At 39.9% G+C, this 20,525-nt stretch overlaps 1 protein-coding gene across 1 annotated transcript in view; it reads left to right on the top strand.

The window, feature by feature from the left end:
- Positions 1-767: 767 nt before the first annotated feature.
- Positions 768-20,525, top strand: part of LOC137168299 (uncharacterized) — a 131,914-nt gene continuing 112,156 nt past the window's right edge. Inside the window, 1 exon segment of the mRNA XM_067570827.1 lies at positions 768-923. Within this exon segment, the coding sequence (XP_067426928.1) occupies positions 886-923 (38 nt within the window). The 5' untranslated portion in view covers positions 768-885.

Below are 20,525 nucleotides of genomic sequence, written 5' to 3'. Positions count from 1 at the left end.
TATTCTCCAGATGGCGGAAGGTAGACAGATTTGGGAGCGATGCTGCACGACATGGAGTTGGATTGAAGATTTACTGAAGGCTACAGTAGATTAGACTTAATCTAATCAACCTATCTGCTCATAACTATGTGCAGCAGAGAACAGCTTTGATCACAGCAAGTCAGAGAAAAGTGAGTCCGAGCTTAATGACCCGCAGCAATATGAAAGCAATTCAACTCAACGCTCTCTCCCATGTGTTTATTTATTAGTAATTTATTCATTTATGTACCACATTTTTTATCATTATTATTATTTTATTATATGTTGTTGTTATTTTTCTTTATTTTTACTTTTGTATGAATGCATTTATCAATGTTTAGTATAGCCTACATAGTCTTTTAAAATGTTTTAAAATCAAAACATTTTGTATATGACATTAAGCATAGACTACCAGACAATGTGCACAGAAATCAATGAAATAAGATAAAATAAAATAAAACAAGAAGTTTCAGTAGGCTAGATTACAAGTTATAGATTTTTTTTCTATTGTTAACTTACAGAAATAGTTCATCTATTTAAAGACTGTATGCAGCATTAGTCCCAAATCAATCATCACTAGCACAGAAATCAACAACAACAACAACAACAAAAAAAACTGTGTTGCTCTTCACAGACATGCGAGAACCGCCGGAAGTGGGCGGTTTGTCAGAGAGAGAGAGAGAGAGAGAGAGAGAGAGAGAGAGAGAGAGAGAGAGAGAGAGAGAGAGAGAGAGAGAGAGAGAGAGAGAGAGAGAGAGAGAGCAGTGAAGTGTGAGGCGAACAGTTGGAAACTAGACGACTGACGGACTGACTGAGAGATTCCTGCTGTGGGGTTGCTCACGTCGCTGCAGCCTCTCCCTGTATTTTATGAGAAAGGACAGCAGCGCCACAGTCGCTCCACAGAGGTAAGTGTGTCCACTTTTTTTTTCTCTCTCTCTTTTTTTTTTTTTTTAAATGTGTTTGAATGGTGTTTTGTGCTGAGTGTGTGTGCACACGGACGTCCTCGTCTCGTTTCTCTCTGACGGTCCCCGTTGCGAAAGAAATATTCTGACAGCGCTTTGTAAACAAACTGCGAGTGCGGCAGCGCTCCTCCGCCTCTAGACGCTGCACATACAAGACTAGTTCGGATTAATGTCATGACACAGGCTATATGTGTTGGATTTTTTGTCTCTGTTACTTTTAATTAAAATATCTTTGTAGTTTTATTAACCCAACGGGGGTGAATCAACAGGCAGGACACCCTGCGCAGACGAAGGAGTCCCTGTAGTGTCTCTATAGTAATACGTAGCTATACAGCGTGTCTGTGCTGCCTGTCTGTTTACTGTCACCTTTTCTTAGGTTATTTGTTAGCACTTTTAATCTCTTGTGTTGTCTATAACAGCCAAATGTCAAGCGAGCTTTATGGCATGTGGCGATACGGTGTCCTCACTGCTATTATTATTATGGAACTATATAAGGACTGACTGTCATCTGTCCAATATGTGTAAGTTTGTGTATAGCGGTAAGCCTCTGTTTCAGCCTTGCATACATCCAATCTAACCTACATGAGGCATGAAGTCTCAGAAGAGGTGAAATAAGACCATGAAGACAAGCAGAAATGAGCCGTAATAATAGGCGTTAGACTGCGCTCTGGAGTCTAATAAAGTGTAATTGGTATGTTTCAAAAGTGTCACAGGTGAAAGCCTGCTGAGGGCTTTTGTTCAGTGACAGACTCTCTGGTACTGCAGCATGTTCAAGGCTTATGTCCTGCTGATAATGGAAAGTACCTTACTTCTTTCTACCTTTGCTCAAATATTGTACTCAAGTGTAAAATTTTCAGGTACTTCAGTTGGGGATTTCCATTTTTCTGGGAATATTATACTTTTACTTTTTCATTTCAGAGAGAAATTTTGTACTTTTTACTCCATGACATTTATCTGACTGCTATAGTTACTTTGCAGGTAAATACTTAACATGCAAACACACAATAAGTTCATAAAAGTTACTAAAATTGTGGCATTGAGGCCTTTTGTTTAAACTACGTCACAGTTTATGAAGTAATGTCATGTGGACCAGCTACAATATAATTTACTGCTTGAATATTTTTATACACTGCTGATCTCTGTGTTATAAATGCCAGAAATAGAAATAATATATACATTCCAGGCAATGTTACACATATTTCTTTGAAAAAGCATGTCTATTAGAAGAATGTAGGGATGACTTCATACAAATACAATTTAAAAACAACTATAAAGTACAATAAGGTCACTGAGTACCACATACAGTTGCAGTCCATATGGCAATACTGGAGATTTCCAAGAAGATATATTGAATACTTTAGCCCTAAAAGAAATGTTCATTATGAATTTGAAAGGTTTGATTGATTGGTGATAGATCAGGAGTAAATTTGGTGATTCCGAACAGGTCTCACTTTAAATGTCCTAAATATATATTACTGTAAAACAACAGGATGAATTGTTTCTTTGCATTATTGCCTAGAATGGCGAGTTGAAAAAGCATGAAAATAATGGTTCATAAAGGTCATTACAAAGCCAACTGTCAAAGCTGCAACACCTGACTCCTGAATCAAGACCCTGGTGTTTGTGCTTGCATACAAACAGAATTGAAATGTCACTAACGCTTTGATGCTTCTGTGTCATTTCCAAGAATACGGTGTATTGTGCGTGTATCTTTGTGTCCTTGTGTATTTGTGGGTGTAGAGATGAGCTCACCTGCAGCGATTGCAAACTCCCGTTATGCATCCTTTGTCATTATGTTGCTCTGTGAATGCTAAGTTGCTCCGATAAGACTTGTGTGTGTGTGTGTGTGTGTTTTCCTTTGGATACACTAGCTATATTTCTTGCTGGAGGTGACTTTCCCTTGTTGCTCTTAGTGATTGAGAATTACATGTTGTGATAATGACTACTGCCCACTGGGATAACATCCCTCCTTGAGGCTGCTGTGTGAAAAAGTTCAAAGGAGCCTCTTTGAGTCCTTTCTCCTCAACACAGAAATAGGAATTGTGAGTTTGGTGACACCTTCCTGTGTTTGGCTTCAGGCTGGGTTTTCAGCAGTCCTGAAATTAGCTGATTAATAAAAAAAAACAAAAAAACAAATTAAATCAATTAATCCTATTTGTCATTTATGAATATTTGTGGGAATTGAATACCTTTGCATTTTGGACTGTTTGTCAAACAAATGAAGCTATCAGAAGACATCACCTTGGACTCTGGGAAGTTGCAATAGGAATTTTTAGCTTATCTTTTGACATTGTATAGACTGATCTTTCACTTTCTTAGTTTATGACCCAAGAACCTAATTTGGCTCTTGTCACAATGACAAGCCTTAAGAATAATTTCTCTTTTTCAGTTCTCTTTTTATCTTCTCTTTTGTTGGTCATTTATGCGCGCCTTCTCTCACAATCAATAAAACATCTCAGTCAAGCTGTAATCTACAGGAAATAATTGTCAAAGCCTTTTAGCATTTAACCCTGTTGGCAAGCACCATGTCACCCTGCATGCTCCCTCTGTCACTTGTGCTGTAAGTGCTGTGCATGGTGCACGAGAAGGGAGGGTTTTCCCAGGTTTCTGTGAAAACGAGGGTGTTTTGGGTTGGCGTGGGGACATTGCATGCTGGCCAGGCATGAATTGGCTGGCAGCACACTGTGTCCTGACAGAAAGACCCAGATGCAGGAGGAGTAGCGGCAGGGGAGATAGGGGAGCCCAATGTTTTATCCTACAAGCAAATTGTGCCATGTGCTCACAGCATGGCATGTCCTTAAGCTTGTCAGTGCTTCTTACTCTTTCACTCGCTGCTGTCAGACAAGTATAGGGTCCATCCAGCAAGCCTGAAAAAGCTGATGAGAACATTTCAGTACTGTAAGTTGGGGGGGCTAGTTGCGAAGCACATTACAGGAGGCATTTTCTCAGCACTGACATGATGAGTAGCTGGAAGTAAGCTGATTACAGGAGTGGTTTTGATCTGACTGAGCTATGAGTCAAAGGTGTCAGAATCATTTATGCACTAATGACTGTGCTTAGCATGGGGCTTCTCGCCAGTCTGAATAGAGGAGGAGAGGATGGACTGACGAAAGAGATAACTGGAAGGAGACCAACAGTTTTATTTGCTTGTTATCCAGCTCTTTGGTGAAACTTTGGTGCAAATGATCAAAGCCACTCGACTAATGTAACATAAACTATCAAAGACAAACAGGGGGATGAGGAGAGCTTCAAAATGAAAGAAAAAGGGAAACATTCAAAGGGAAGTGATCAGGAAGCATGTGGTGACATGCACCCTAACCTCCTCCCCCTTTCAGTTGGGCTAACGCTAATCCACTGGTCACGTGACCATGAGCTTTTAGCCTGGTCTAGGCCAGGAGTGCTCTGATCCATCTGTCGAATAGCATTGCTGATTGTTGGCATCTACAGAATGCACTCCTGACCCATGATCACTGCCTGCTCCACACAAGACTCAAATTTGATTGCCATCAGCTAGTTACTTCTGCATGGTTTTATCAGCAGTTTTATGAAATTTCTCTCTCCCCCCCGCGTCAGTGTCTTTCCTGTCATCCGTTTTTTTTCTCTACTTCTCTTTCTGTTTAATTGAATTCCTCTTCTCTTCCCGTCTGCAGTCAGTTCAGTGAATAAGTGGGAGGAGGATGACAGTCAACCCTTCTAGACACTGAGAAGCATGATAAGGCCTTGGGTTATTATCTCAGTGACACAACAATAATAGCAAGAGCGCTCAAAGGCGAGTTTTCACTGAGCCATATGAAGGAAGTCACAAATCAGGAGACGAAAGTATGCGCTTCAATTCCCATAAGTGTTGTTAAGGGCGCTTCCTATTTTGTCGCTGTGATTTTAAATTGTGTAAGGAGACATTGGACAGAGGTCAGCCCAGAATGGATATACATGGTCTGGATTAATCATTTTCTCATGTTTACACAATACCTCTGCAAGACTAAACAGACAGGAGCAAAATCCTGTTGCAACTTTCTACTGTGGCACCACAGCACCAGGCTTGACTTGAACTTGAACTAATGCGACTTTGCATTCATCAGAAGCTTACTTGATTTAAAATGTTGAATAAGGCTCATTGATGTGACTAATCTGAGTATCACTATCTTGTTTTATTCAAAAACTGCATTTAAAAGCTCACTTAAGATTATAGCAATTTATGTTGCAAGTCTCCAACATTATCTCTTGTCCTTGATTGAAGTTGTTACGCTTCAGTAGGAACACACACGCCCAGCTGAGGGTCGGTAGCTCGGATTTTAGCAAAAGCCTGCTTGTGAGCGACGGGCAAGTTGTCTTTTTTTAGAATCCCCAGAGCAGTTTGGGGAATCTGAGTTAGAAAAGAGGAGTTGTTTTCCACCCCTCTCCAAAACTAGCATCACTGTGCTCTTTCAGCTGGGATCTTAACCCCAGAAATACCCCAAGAGTAGCTCAGTGACCAGTACTGTAGCTCTGTAAATCTCCCTTTGGCTGTTGATGCATGTGTGTCTGAGTTCAACTGTTAAATAAGAGTTTAATAATAAAAGGATGACGTGCTGTAGAATCTTGGATTTGTCATTTGGTGAGTTATTGATCTCTGACTTTTTTTTGGGTCATTTTCGTGTTGGAAAGTTACAGTGTGCAACCTTTTTTGTGTTTTATTAATGCCTTGGGCCCTGAGTCATGCTTGATCTCTCATGCGTGAATTATGTGAACGAATGGCTTCATCTAGGCCCTAAAGGAAATTGTATCATGTGAGGTCTTGAATCTGAAAAAGAAAGAGAGGCACTCTGTTTGTTAAATACAGTAAATGTGTGGGACATATTGTTAGTGACAAGTAGTGCAACTGTCAAATGTTGTATCATTGCAACTGCTCTTAAGTATGATTGACAAAGAAGGCATCAGTATACTTAAGTGCAAGTCAACAGAACTGATAGATAAAACTGTGTAAGATAGTAAATTGAAAAACAGCTTTTAAATTCATTCTGACAAGTGGGGTAGAACACAGGATTATGCACAAATCCTTTTCATATTATCAAGTCAGATACAGTGATTCCTGTCCTGGCACCAAAGCTTTTACTCTGTTTGCAGAGTGTTAACAGTTAATGTTTTCATTTCACACCCACACTATTCACGCTGTGGGTCGTGACCTTATATAGCCTGACCTGCTGGCCTACTTCTTCTGGCCGTGTAGTTTATCACACAGTATGGAGTGACCAGGAAGTTGTACCGTATTTAGCACACTGTTATCTGACAATATGTTTCAGTTAGTTAGTCTATATTAATGCTGATAGTAACCAAATTTGAAGCATACATACATTTGGCAGCAATTAGGAAAAAAAAGTCTCAGACTTAGTGAAGAGATAAACGTCATTATTCTCTTGTCCTTGAATGCTCCCTCTGAACTAATATAAGCTCTTGAAATGGAGTAAGGAGTGTGATACTGTGTGCTAACCTTACTCGGCATAACACCACTGCAAACTCATACATACATTCCCATATGTACAGAAGTTTGCAGTGAGGTTATAAATTGTCTTATAGATTGCCATGATTTAACTGGATTTTATTGATAAATGTCAGATGTTTTATTGGTGTGGCAGATCCTTACTGCAGCGTGAAAGTGTGCTTGAACAGCCTGCGTACTGTCTGTTAGTAATACTGTGGTAGAAATGCACCAGAGACTAATTATTCTTAACAGCTCTGTAGATGATCAGTGTTGTAACTTTAACTTCATCAGCTCGATGGTCCGCCTTTCAGATTTTGTGCGATTGTGTAATTTCATTTAATTTGAATTTAAAAGTAACAACTTGCCTCACTCTGAGGCAATAAAGTGTTGCCATATGCTGCTCTCCCCAGCTTCATTTGGTCATGTTCACACCCCAAGACTTGTCCCTCGCTTTAATTAGGCTGCTAGTCTTGATATGCAATGTAATCTGAGGCTGATGTAACTACATCCGCCACCACAGGTGTAAAAGAAGCAAACAGAAAAGAAATCCAGGAAGATAAAGAAAAAGCCACTTCAGTACATGTTGAAATTGTGAATAAATTATAAAACTTACAGTCAAGATGCAATCACCAACAAATAATGGTCAGTGCCTTTTTGTGTTTTGCCCTATTGGCATTACTAGTGTGCCTGGTGCACAGGTAGGGCAGGACTCCCAGATTTTTGTAAAAAAAAAAAAAAAAGGCTGTGTATTCAGGTTGACCCGGCATGAACTGGCTGCAAATTTGTGTCCTGATGACCCAGATAAAGAAGAAGCAACAGCAGGGAGATGTGGATACCCCACTTGGTGAAACTGTTTTCTTAGTCCATTTTTATTGTATTATTAACTTTTCCGTTGGTGTCCATCCTGGTACCTAATGTAACCTGAGGCTGAGGTAACTGCATCTGCTGCCACAAGTGTAGAAGAAGCAGACAGCAGACAGGAAATAAACCTAGAAAAATGCCAGTTATCACTAACATAACTAACATAATTTTGTATGCAATTTCTTTGAATTTTTTGTCAAAATCTTTTACCTCAGTTTGTGCTGTGACGTGCTGTGTGAACACTGTGCTCCCTTTGCGAGCCACAACTCAGCTCGCTTGTTTTTTTATAACTTACTGTAGATAACTTGCAACAGGAAATAGGCCCCAAATGCAGACTCCAAGACTCAGCAGGTAGGGTTAAAGCAGTTTACTAGGTCAGTGTTCAGGCTTAAAGTAGGCAACAGACAGACGGTCGAATCAGGCAACAGCTCAGATAATCGACAGGCAGGCAGTGGAAAACCAGAATAGCTAATGAGGAGCAGGTGTGCACGCAAGTGATGACACAATGACAGTCAGGTGATCAGAGGAGGAAAACTTACTAATGGTACCTCTTGACACTGATGGTGTGGCATCACCAAGTGGGTAGCTCCAGGTCTGAGAAGTGAAGCCAAAGTGCCTTAAACTTGCGTTCTCTCTAATGGCCAGCAGGGGGCGACTCCACTGGTTCCAAAAAGAAGTCCAATCGTATAGAAGTCCATGAGAAAATGACCTTACTTCTTACTTGATTTATTACCTCAGAAAACACTTTCCTAATGAGTTTATGGTCTCAATCGCTAGTTTCAAGTCTTTCTCAATACAGCATGATGTTCATTTTGTAAATTATGGTCCCATTTAGAGTAGAATAGATGATAAAGCAGGATATGCCTTAGGGCGCGGCTACCTTGTGATTGACAAGTCACTACCACGACAAACAACGTTGATAACGTAACGTAACCATGGCGTAACCCCAGATTCACAGAGTATAGGCATTGCTGTCGCTATTTCACTGTGTTTTCAGTTCTTGAAAGTAAATTGTGACATTTTGGTCAGCTAAAATAGTCTTGTTCAGTGTTTGGTTGTACTAAAAGACCCTCTAAGGAGTCAGATGGTCAGTTTTTCCGGTAAACACATTTTGTTTTATTGGTTTCAAGCCTGTTTTTCATTAGCAAAAATAAGAATTAGCATTATCAGAGTTAACCATAGACTGTAAATGCCCGTGCTAACCACGCTAGCAGCTAGCGCTATGGTCAGGTCCACCCTCTTGTCCAAATATAGTTACTTCTGGCTCCAGAAATCAAAGATGGTGATGGTCAAATCCAAGATGGAGACGGTCAAACTGCCAAACTCGAGGTTTTAAAATGGCAGTCCACAAACCAATGAGTGACGTCTCGGTGACTACATCCATATTCTTTATATATATATATGTGCATGACTGAAATAGGTCCCAATCCAGAAGGCAGATCCTTTGAATGACATGGCTCACAAAGGTGTGTCCTTTGGAGCAGCTGAAGGTCAGGCTGTGCCCCACCCTCCCAAAGAGGATAGTCTAACCTCATAGAGCCCAAAATTTATGATGCTTTCCTCACTAATGGATAATGTCACATGCTGTATTTATAGTTTCATCAGCAAGACAATCCCCTAAAATGATCAACAAATTAGTCAATACCAGTGCTACACTCAGTTCATGATTACAGTATGAGCTGTAGTGTTTAGCTTCAACACATTATGGACAACTGGTAAACCATTCCAGGTTAGTGGTAAATATAACTAAATGACCTATATGTCTCTGGAATGTCCCGTGATTAATAGCACACAGGCTGCTTACAAGAACAATGGAGTCCTGGCTACCATTATTTTTATACAATGCAATGGCTTTTTCATTTGAAGTGAAGTTGAAGTGACATACTGTATTCACCAGTGACTCATCACCATCTGAGATCAAGTACATGATAAATACAACAATGTTATATGATATTTCCTCTGGAGGCTGACAATTACAGACAGATTTCTGAGGTGGATATGATATTGATATTTGAGAGTTGTAAAAAATATCTGATACAGATATATCAACTGATTTTGCTTTTTAACATAAACACATAACATAAACAAACATTTCTCATGCAGTGGAGACATATATAACATATCTTTGGTGTTCCTGTTCTGCTGTTGCTTATCGATTGGCATATATGCCGATACTGATATATGCATAATAAGATCATATTTGCTGATAATATTAGCTGTGAAAATGTATTGGTCAGGCTCTAACAGACTCAAATGCAACCTTACTGTTTCACCAGGACAATTTCGGACAAATGGCCAGGCTTATATAGGGTCACAAACACACAAACTAAGTATAATTAATGTCCTTTATTGTTATTTTAATGTGAGAAAGACACTTCACTGAATGCAGATATATGTTCAGCGATGGATTTCTTTAGGAATACCAGTTCTGCTGCTTTTTGCACAGCAGCATCATAGCTTAAATCAGTTTTGCTGCTGTAGGGTCTATATAGAGACACTTTTTTGTTTTAATTGAGTAAGATGTGAGGAACAGTAGCTGCTACTATGTTGAAGCTTATTGCAGGTTTACAGCAAATGAGACGGATTGGAAAACCAACAGATGCCTCACAGACAAATAAATACCTCTGTGTTCATAGGAAGACATACTGTAGAGGATGAAAATGTGTTGAAATGCTAAAAACAGAAAACATGCTGTTTTTTTTAGCATTTCAAAAACAGCATTATTGTTGACATTATTTCATTATTAGCATGAAATAGTGTCACCAAATCTATCTACGCTGCCACAAACAGCCAGTGTTTGCACAAGGGAGGAAAAACATAAACAGTTTAGCTCAGTTGTTTGTGCTGTCATTATTCATGATCCTTGTAACGACGTGTGTGTGTGTGGGGGTGTGTGTGTATTACTCATGTTCTGGGGACATAAATCTGTTTACACTTTCACATTGAGGGGACTCGCTTCCCTTTTGGAGATGAAAAGTGTGTGTGTGTGTGACATGTATTCATGTGTTTTGTTCAGATAAATTTAGGTCATGGATGCTCTGTTATGTCTGGGGAAAGAGCTAACATCTGTGTAAGATTATTGTAAGGAACATCTGATTTTAAAAAAATGATTATGATGACATACCAGGGGAAAAAAAGATTTCTCAGTGATTGATTCTTATGTCTCATTCATAATTGGTTGTACGTTGGATTAAAGTATGATGGCTTAGAGAAGAAAATAAGACTGTATGATCAAACACAAATACTTACCTTTCTCCCTGTATTGCTATTGTATAAGTGCTCTATTTTGCACAAATTGACATTTTAAAAGATCATATCATATATTGATCTTGTATAAACCAACACTAAAGGGTAGTATGTGATCTCTAAGTCTCTCCATTGCTTGTAGAGGCACAGGAGCAATATAATGCAAAGTCAGAGTTTGGATTTGTGGAGCTGTTATCCCGTATTGATCCTGTGAGCTCATCTGTGTCCGCGGCAGCGTCTGCCTAACAAGGCTCTCAAATGAGCTCTGCACGACATCTCCAGCCATCCTGGCACTCCCACAACAAAACAACTACTCTTTTTTTTTTGTTTAAAGAATACTTCCTCTTTGTATTTTAGATGATATGTGGTTTGCTGGTGCTATATGTTAATGAAACAAAGATAAAGATTCCTCTTTTTGTAATAAGGAACTTGTCCATCGTGTATCTGAGTGCAAATGTGTGCACGTGTTTGTTTAGTGTGTGGTTTCAGTCTCAACAATGAAGCTTACTACTGTTTGGTCAAAGGGGGGGTCTATGATGAGGTAAAAGTGTAACTATTCATAAAGATGTCTCAGTCATAATATCAGTGTAACTGCATATTTCAGGCTTGTGTAATGTTTGCTTACATGGGTTTAATCTCCACCTTTACATTTAAAGAAGCCTCCGGGATTCCAATCTGCCCAGGATCTTTGACTATTAGATCCCATCTGTTGCTGTGTTCATTGTCGCCTGCTACCACCCCTTTGAGGCATTTGGCCATGTGAGTCAATCACATGCGCTGTTAAATATACGCTGAGAGAGGGGGGTGGACAAGACATTGTGTGCATATTGTGTAAATACATTGTGCAGCATCACCATGGTTAACAGTATGTTCCATTATCATCAAACCTCATTTAACACATTTTGCATTCTCACACGATCTGCTATCCATGCCCTTTGTTTTGCAGACAGCAAGGCATGAGGCAGCATTTCTACAGAATGATGTATTAGAAATAGATCACACAGCGCTGGAGGGTTTCTATTGTTCTCTTCAATATTTACATTTGTTGGGATGCAAACTAAAATGCGAATGAAATGACCTCTTATAAATGCAAATGGCAACGCTAGCAAGAGAGTTTACCTATTTAGATAAATACTACTACAGAAATGGCCTAAAGGCATATGTGACTGTAAGAGGAAAATGAAAATGCTTCATTTGCAATACAGTTTATCTTTATTTCACTGAATAGTTTTTTCTTTAAATGTAATTTCCCATCTCCTGGCTGCAGATGGTTGAATTGTGCTTGTCCTATTCTATTCTTCTGCTTGTTGGATATTATATTATCTGCATTCACAGATTGGGTGATGATAAAGTACAGTAATCAAGACTGAATAAATTATTTTGCTCATAGTAACAGGCAATGATCTGCTCTGTACACATTGCTTCTACTGGCCTTACTGGTGATTTAAGCCAGCCAGAATCCACACCATTTGTTTTATGCTGATTATTGGTGACACATGCATTTGGGAGGGATGCGATAAAAAGACCCAAAGGCTTTTCATGAAACCTAATATGGAATTAGATTTTGTGTGAAGAGGCCAGCAGGAGCATTGTCATGACACATTACTTGACCTCAAGCTGCTGTGCATAGATTTCACATGAATACACATTGATTTAGGAAATCATCTCATGCAGGGAAAGCAGGGGAATGAGGGTAAGGGGGTGGCTGTGGCACTCTGTGTTACTTCAGTGTCCATGCTCAGCTTATCCAGATTATCCCTGTGCCACTACCGTAATCACTCAGATGCTACCATGCATACAGCACCATAAGGTTGATGCCTTTGTTTTCCTTGTTTAATGTGGTAGAGATGAGAGCTCTGTCTCATTTTCCTGTCCACCCGTCATGAGTAAATCCACCACACCCAGCTCCAACCACATTACGACATTTGCATTTGGAGTGATCAGTTCTTTGAGGACACTGTTTCCCATGCTCTGTGTCTCACAATAATTATTATCTAAACTGAACCTATGAAAAGGACACTACAGCTATGACTTAGTTAAAACACATTGGTACATTGAATTATGTATAAGTTCATCTTGTAGGGAATACATCTGTTTTAGTTATTCTGTTGGTCAACCAACTTGAATTAAGAAAAAGGAACAAATATATATAAAATGCTATATAACTTTGAAAAATAAAAACAATATTGGTGCATATCAGACAACATATACACTAATACCAATATATACCGATATATCTGGGATAAGCCAATATCAGCCAATAATATTGGCCAACCAATATATATTGGTTGGGCTCTAATATATATTTACTGTATGAAAGTCATTAATTCATATGTTCTCAACCTTACCAACTGTGTAAACTCTGATGTTGGTGTATGAAATCTGGCCTCATAGTCTTACAGAGAAGCCCAAATTGACCATATCTTGAAGTCCACAAAACACTTGAAATTACTCCTAAAAACTTGTGCTTCTGTTTTCTGATGGGCGCAGTCCCAAAGTTACCAGGCATATTGCACTTTCGACTTAGGCAAGATCCCCAAAAAACTGACGGATTGACCAAGGCAATAGCTGGTTCACATCTGACTACTAATCATGCATTACAAGAATGACTTCAATCTGACTTTCATCATGGCAGCATGTCTGTTGAATGTGCAAAAGTTTCTACCATCAAGAATGAATTGCTCTGCTGTTTCAGGAACAACCGCAGGGAGCTATGAGTGTTCTGCTGTGTGGCAACTGTGGTGACAATTGTCTCTGGCCATGATGTTGTTGGTTGACACAGACATTTTCAATCATGGGGATGTGGAGGCAGATTCTTTGATGGCCTTTAGTAGCCTAATGGGTCGGATTAGTTTCCTCCTTAACCTGTTGATGTAAGCTAGGCCACCGTAGTTCAGTTTAGTGTGTCATTGTCATTTAGTAACAATAGGTGTTTTCAGACCAAACAGTTCTGGGGACGTACTGAGAAGATTAGGAACGCTAAAAGTAACGTGGCCTCCACACAGCTCTCACCTCTGACATCACATGTAAACATGGAGGTGGCTGGAATGGCAGCAGCTAGCAGTGCTAGCAGTGCTAACAGTGATAACAGGGGTTACCAGTGGAACATGAATAACCTATTAGCTGCTGAAGTGGAGTGTGAGGGCCTGCTCATGAAGTGGAGGCCAAGGAAGAGCAGGCCTCGGGCACTGCCTTTCCCTTATTCGCCTGACCTGGGAAGGAAAGGGGAACTTCCCCTCCAACCCAGATGGGGAGCCTCTCATGGCTAGTAGTGCTAATACCTGAACCAACCTTTGTGTGAGAGTGTGTAGTGCTAGGAAAAAACTCTCTCGGAGGCCATGTAACAGTTATTTATTAACTTTATTGAGGTAATGTTAAAAAGGTTGCTGGTGCAGTCTCCAACTGTGGTCAAGTGAACCACTTTTGCAAAACCGTGGTCAAGTCAGCCGCCTTTTAAATTCAGTTCAGCTTCTACTACGATAAAGGCAAAACCGAATGAGCACCTGAAGGCTACTGTAATTACTGCAGTAGCAGTGCAACTAAATTTAAAAGGCGGCTGGCTTGACCACTGTTTTGCAAACAGCGGCTCACTTGACTGCATTTGTCCCCGGCCGGAAGCAGCAGCACAAACAGGGCCAGCACCCCTGCCTGGGAACGGCTGAGCAGGCCGCGGGATGGCTCACGCTGGCGATGGACCTGTCACTGGGCCTCTTCCTGGGGCAGCTCTGCTGCTGCTGCTGGTGAGGAGGGTGCAGGGGACTGAGGTGAGAGTCCAGCTGCTCTGACACCTTCCGTGTCATCTACAGCTGGTCAACCATTTGTCTGTGTTTTGTCGTTCTAAAAACTACAATCATACCCAGTTCCTGCGGTGCGGACATGATAACAACTGTTCTTAGAACTATGAAAAAGTCTGAAAACGCCTATTGGTTTTCCTACTCTTGTTGCACAAGTGTCACGGCTTTAAGTCTTAAGTCCTCATACACAACCATGCCAAACCTCAAGCACTGTTTGTGATGGTTTGTAAACGTTAGTGTCCACATTTTGCTCTTCCACTGGTTAGGCGAAGTGCTCTATCCCAGCTCAATCATTGGCTACCCTGAGGCTTTGCTTCCAATGGCTGAGTAGAGGCTTTAACTAAAGATAAAGACAACTTAACGCATGCTTTGTGTGTCCAGAACGAAACAGTTCTCTGAAACGTTAACTCAGTAAAGTTCATTGACGTAACCACGTTGCTGTCCAGATGCCTTCTAAGAAGTGAATGAAAATTCAATCGTGTAGTAGTAACAAGCTGCCTTGAGTGTGATGTTTTGATCACAGAGGAAGTGACTGCTTGAGGGATGTTTCTTGGAAACAGTCAGTAAACTAAGATAGAAACTTAGTCCAATGAAAGTATTGGATTCAAGTTCATCAGACCTTGTTTTTCTCACTTTGAATCAACTGTCAATCATTCTGGTCATAATATGTCTTGTAGCTGGTTGTCTGTGTCAAGGTTTATACCAAAATATTGGGATTTTATGAAATACCTGTGAAGAAAATTTTATTTGTGGGACACCAGATACATAGGTGGTCTCATTTTAGCTCTTAAAGTAACAGAACTTACTACAATACTCAGACAGACCAATGAAATATATCACAATAAACTGTTACAATAAAAAAAGATTATTTTAATCTGTCAAAAATGATTGAACTTTGTTGCTGTTACCAAATTAAGTGAGAAATTGTTGCAATTTACCGACCTGCTCTACCTGTTATGCTTTTAAGCATTGGTTGTACCTAAGCACTCACCTCTGGGCCCTGTTAATGCTTGAAATCAGTCCTGCCTGTCGCTGTGGGCAAAGACCTCTTCGGCATAAAGGTGGGGTTGACCTTTACTGAAAGCAGTCAGCTTGCCATGCAGGGTGGGGAGACATGGTAAGCGGAGCAACAGCTTGGGGGGGGGGGGGATGGGTCTCGAGCTCTGGTGACTGGGTTAGATACTGTGTGTGAGAAACTGCAGCTATCTGACCTCTGACACATGACAAGCTGGGAAGATCAAAGGGCAGAGCTCTCATAAGCTGCCTGCATTGGTGTTTACAGGGGAGCCGATGGAGGAAAGGGGAGAGGATGAAAGGGGAACGAAAAGAGAAGAATACCAAAGTTAAAGCAGAGAGTTAAACTTAGACAAGCAACAAAGAAAGACTAAATATAAAGCAAAAAGAGCGGAACTAAAATCAGATTGTGACTTAAGTGCTCTGTCATTCAGATGCTCTATGTCACTGATGTTGTTAGACCAGTTTGAAGATGTTGAAACTACAAATAACCCATATTTGCCCTACCACCCACCCTCCCCCTGCCACACACACAACCACATTCACAGACTGTTCATACATGCGTACACGTCCTCTTCTTGATTCTTACAGCATGATGTGCTTCTCTGTGTTAGTGCAGAGACACGCAAAGATTGAGTCTGCATGACTAGAAAATGAAATGGATGAGCCCTGGAGGTAATTGTTAGAGTCAGGACATTCGAACACAAATGAATTAGGTGAAGCTTTGAATAGAATCTCTCAGGTTAACTTTGTTAACGTTAGGCTAACTAATGCAATCACATGTAAATGCCAAGTGATTGTCTCTAGTAAACTAATTTAGCAGCACATCCTTTTACAGCTGATGAAAAACATTGATTCAACTGCCTGAATCCAATCATTATCCTTATGGATGTGAGCTCACGCAGTGTATGTTCGTCTCCTCCCATCTCCTCACACAGCAGGATGGCAAAGTCCACACCAGCTACGGGTATGCAGCAGGATCCTCTTACCATACATCTGCAGGGCAATGGTTATAAGTTACTCACAGCAGTCTGGTTTTGCTCTCCGACACTTAGGTTTTCAATAGAGCAGAAAGCATAGAAATAGCCTGCAGGATAAACTATGTGAATGAGATTAGAAATGAGCTGCCTTGTAGCAGGCAATCAGCTGACCTCCTGATAAACAATGTTTTGGTGAAAATATTTTTTTTTGTTGGCTGGCAGATCAATATAGAGTTTAATGTCCTCACAGACAGCACTGACAGAGTACATAGTTTACATTTGCAGTTGCACGTTTGAGCGGTGTTACAGTTTTTTATTAGCTCCCCCACAGGGCAGGGAAAGTCTTGCTCTGAAATCTGCCCTTGGCTCTTTCTTTAGCTTCTGTCTCTACTGGCCAGCTCCTTTGAAGCTTGTTGAGCTAAGCTTAAGGGAGGTCTGTAGCCATGGCTGCTCGTGCTAAGTTACCACTGAAAACCCTCCAAGAAGAGCCGCTGCTCTGACAGGACAAGTTGCAAATCGGGATGCTGTAAAAAGATAAACATTAAAAAGGTGCCATGTCCTAATGACTACGCAAAAGTATAAAAAGTGAAAATAATAACAACTGAAACAAAATAGTACAGCAACAGTGATCTAATAGAACCTCCAAATTCTAACCTTGATGTGATGGAAATTAATAGAAAGTCATATTATGTCTCTATTGAATTAAGCTTACAAGATCAAGTCAAGTCAAATTTTACTTATATAGCCCAATATTACAAATCACAAGTTTGCCTCAAGGGGCTTCACAGTTGGTACAACATAAACAAGGCACTAACAAATCAACTAAACAACCAGGGAAAAGCTAAAACTCACTTAAATGTATTTATGCTCTGTGTTTCTATTCTAATTTGTGTTTGAATGTGGTGTTAATGGTCACTCTTGTTCAACAACACAAGCACAAAAAAATAATGGAAGTACTTAAAACTGTGGAAAAAAGTGAAAATATATGAAGCAACAGCAACAGCATAGAAAACTTGGAGATTAAAATGAATACAATTTTACTTTTCTTATTATTTGGATAATCTCATGCCCTTATATAATATTTTGTTAATACAAAACATACGTGTCCTAATTACTAGCTGCCAACATATTGCACCATCGGCATTAGTACATTGTGAGAATTTTATACTTAACACAATTTACAAGTGTGGAATAAACAGGATAAAGGAGAGGTAGAGGAGTGATCATGTGAACACAACCTACCAGGTAAACAGGTGAGGGCAAGAACCAAAGAAAGAAAGACACAAAGGATTGATGCTGAGAGAGAGGAAGAGGAAGTATAGTGTCTGCAAGGGGTAGATAATATAGGGAGTTAGAAAGATTTTGATATCATGATAACAAAATAGGGACGGATGTTTTATGTTAATATAAACATTAGGCAACAATTAATCACAGAAAAAAGATGTCATTGTGTGGTAGGATGATGTTTCCATGGGACACTTTAAAAATATGAATATCTAACTACATTAGCATTAGTGAATCACTGTTACTGAGTCACTGTTCACACACCCCATCAGTCACCCGTGTGATAAAGGGTGCAACATTTTGAGCAGCTGTGGTAGCAAATAGTTGGTATTTGGCACAATGCATTTGCTTAAATCCCTCAGAAGCATCTTGTTTTGAAACAGAGATTTCTGACTGCAGGCATAGCTTTTTCCTGTTTTGAGAATTATTGTTTGCCATGATGTCCCCTCCCCTGCCTTCAAATCAAAAACGTGCATCTAATGTGCATGCATGCTGTATGTAATCATCTATTGTGGAAATCCCCTGTCCCACCCATGAAGGCCTGACTGCCTGCTTACTTTCAAGCCTGGTCCAGCGATGATAAAACAGCATTTTTCATTTTCTGAGATTTACCTTAAAGTTTCATTTCCCCTCTGTGTCATCCCATCAGACAGTAGCTTCTAAAAATCCAGTCTCAGCATTCTGTGAGCCCGCGGGGGGGTTTACAGGAGGGCCTCCTCATGTGCCCTACTACACGAATATGTAAACAACACCCTCATCTGGGCCCTCATCACAACTCATCAATGACTGTCCCTGCAATCCCCCCGAACACACACACTTCTTACGGGTCCTGTATGGGGCATCCCCAGCCCCCTGGTCCCTGTTAGACGTGGAGGGCCCCTATGGTGTTTGTTCACTTGTCAGATGGCATTTAACACACTGTTTGGGAAGATAACAAAGCTGGTGCTACAGGAAGAGGGTGAACTGTCAGGGAGGTCCGGTGGGTAGGACTTTGTAATCTGTCATTTAATCCTTAAAATATCATAGTCTTTTGTTATCATTACCTGTCATTATAAAACAGCGTTTTCAACGACTACTTATTCAAGTAGTATAGAATTCTGCAATGTTTTATGTGTCCTATCAGTATTTTAAAGGATAAACAGAACAATTTTTTTCTACCGTGAAATTAATGGAATACGTGTTATCATCAGATTATATTAATCCTCTTGCTTACATTGTTGGACAAGACTCTGTAAACAACGTATGAGCTGGCAGATAGATGAACAACAGACCGGGTGTGAGTTGGTCATGGCAGCGTGTAACAGAGGTGCTTCACTTGAAGGCCAGATTCTGCTCATGACCCCAGTGTTTTTCAGTGATTAAGTGATTTACCAGAATGAGCAAGTTCTAACCAGTGTGGATAAAGGTTAACTGATAAAAAGCAATACGATGTTGATGTGTAAAACAATGACGCAATGCAGAGATGTTCGTACACAAAATTAGTCATGTCTTAAGTCTCTATGTTGGTTTAGACTTATTACCAATACAGCTGTTTTTTAGATTTTCTTTCTGCCTATTTATATTATCCTATTTTTAAATTAATAAGGGATTAATAAGGGGTAATGTGACTTATTTGAAGTTTAAAACACATTTGACAACTGTTTAAATACAATTTTTCAGATTTGTGTTTGGAAAAAGTTTTTAAAAAAGACTTTTAACTCTATACTAAATAAAACAACTTAGTACAATGGACATTTGATCTTTGGAGTGGATCGTTCCATTTCCTGTACATTTCACATATTGTACATTGTAAACAATACAGACTATAATATACAACTATTATATTAGTCAAATAAAAATGTATTAGGCAAATCTCTCAGAGCCCTATTGAATGATTGTTAGGAAACTTTATATAGATAGCCTCTAAGGTTTTCCCTGCAAACTTTTGAAGCAAAGTCATTACAATTTATCAGTATGAGTATGAGAATATTGGATGTTTCAAGAGAAAGGAACAGAAGTTCTCTTTTTCAGTATTTACTTTGCTACTTTGGTTGCTGAGAGCTGAACTGAACTGATGTAAGAGTCTGTGTGTTTGTCTGTGTCAGGTACTAATTTGGCTTGGTCTTCTCTTGAAGGGGCCCCGCTTGTCCAGGCCTAGAAAAATGACTGGTGGCAGGGGGCCCTGTGGCAGGTCTTGACTTTGAACAATAGCTTCAACGCTGATGCTTCTCTCTGCTCCACTAGCTTAGGAAAATAATTTCAATCTAATTAGAGGTACATAATTGTGACCTGGCATAAATGTTATTGTTAAGAATTTTGTTGAAAGAGTTTTGTCTCCCTGTGTTGATTGTGTATAGATTCAACAATTAATACACCAAAAAAAACATCATCATTCTCAAAGATAATTATAAGTTTAGATTTGCAGACTTTTTTTTAGTTATGCTAGAGAGACAGGATAACTTGACAGTCCATTGGTGTGTCAGTCCACTGCTGTCATCCAGACTGAAATATATCTCAACAACTATTAGATGGATTGCTATGCCCCTATAATTATACAAGCCTGGTGGGCTGCCAGGCCAACAAGAACCCCCGCTAGGCAAAAAAATATTTTTAATGCCAAAAATAATGACAAAAATCCATTCATTCGGAAATCGAAAGCGCTTGGGAGCCTCTGTGCAGCACTGTTGCGAAATATGACTCAACCTTTGTGTTGTTGCCTATGAAACTCTTGATTGTGTAGCTCCTTTTAAGGAATAAGGCAGTGCGTAATATGTGTGTAGTGGGTGAGTGAGTGGTTGAGTGAGAGTGAGTGGTGGAAAAGTGACAGTGAATGTGAGCGGAGCAGAGGAAAAGGTTAGCAATAAGTTGTCAGCTTGGCAGTAAATGTACAGTACAGACTACATTGTGTCAGTTAATAAATGCTGCAGCT

This window comes from Thunnus thynnus, chromosome 17 (genome assembly GCF_963924715.1).
Source record: "Thunnus thynnus chromosome 17, fThuThy2.1, whole genome shotgun sequence".
NCBI lineage: Eukaryota > Metazoa > Chordata > Actinopteri > Scombriformes > Scombridae > Thunnus > Thunnus thynnus.
Note: the sequence above shows the minus strand (reverse complement) of the source record. Positions and strands in the feature narration are given on the sequence as shown.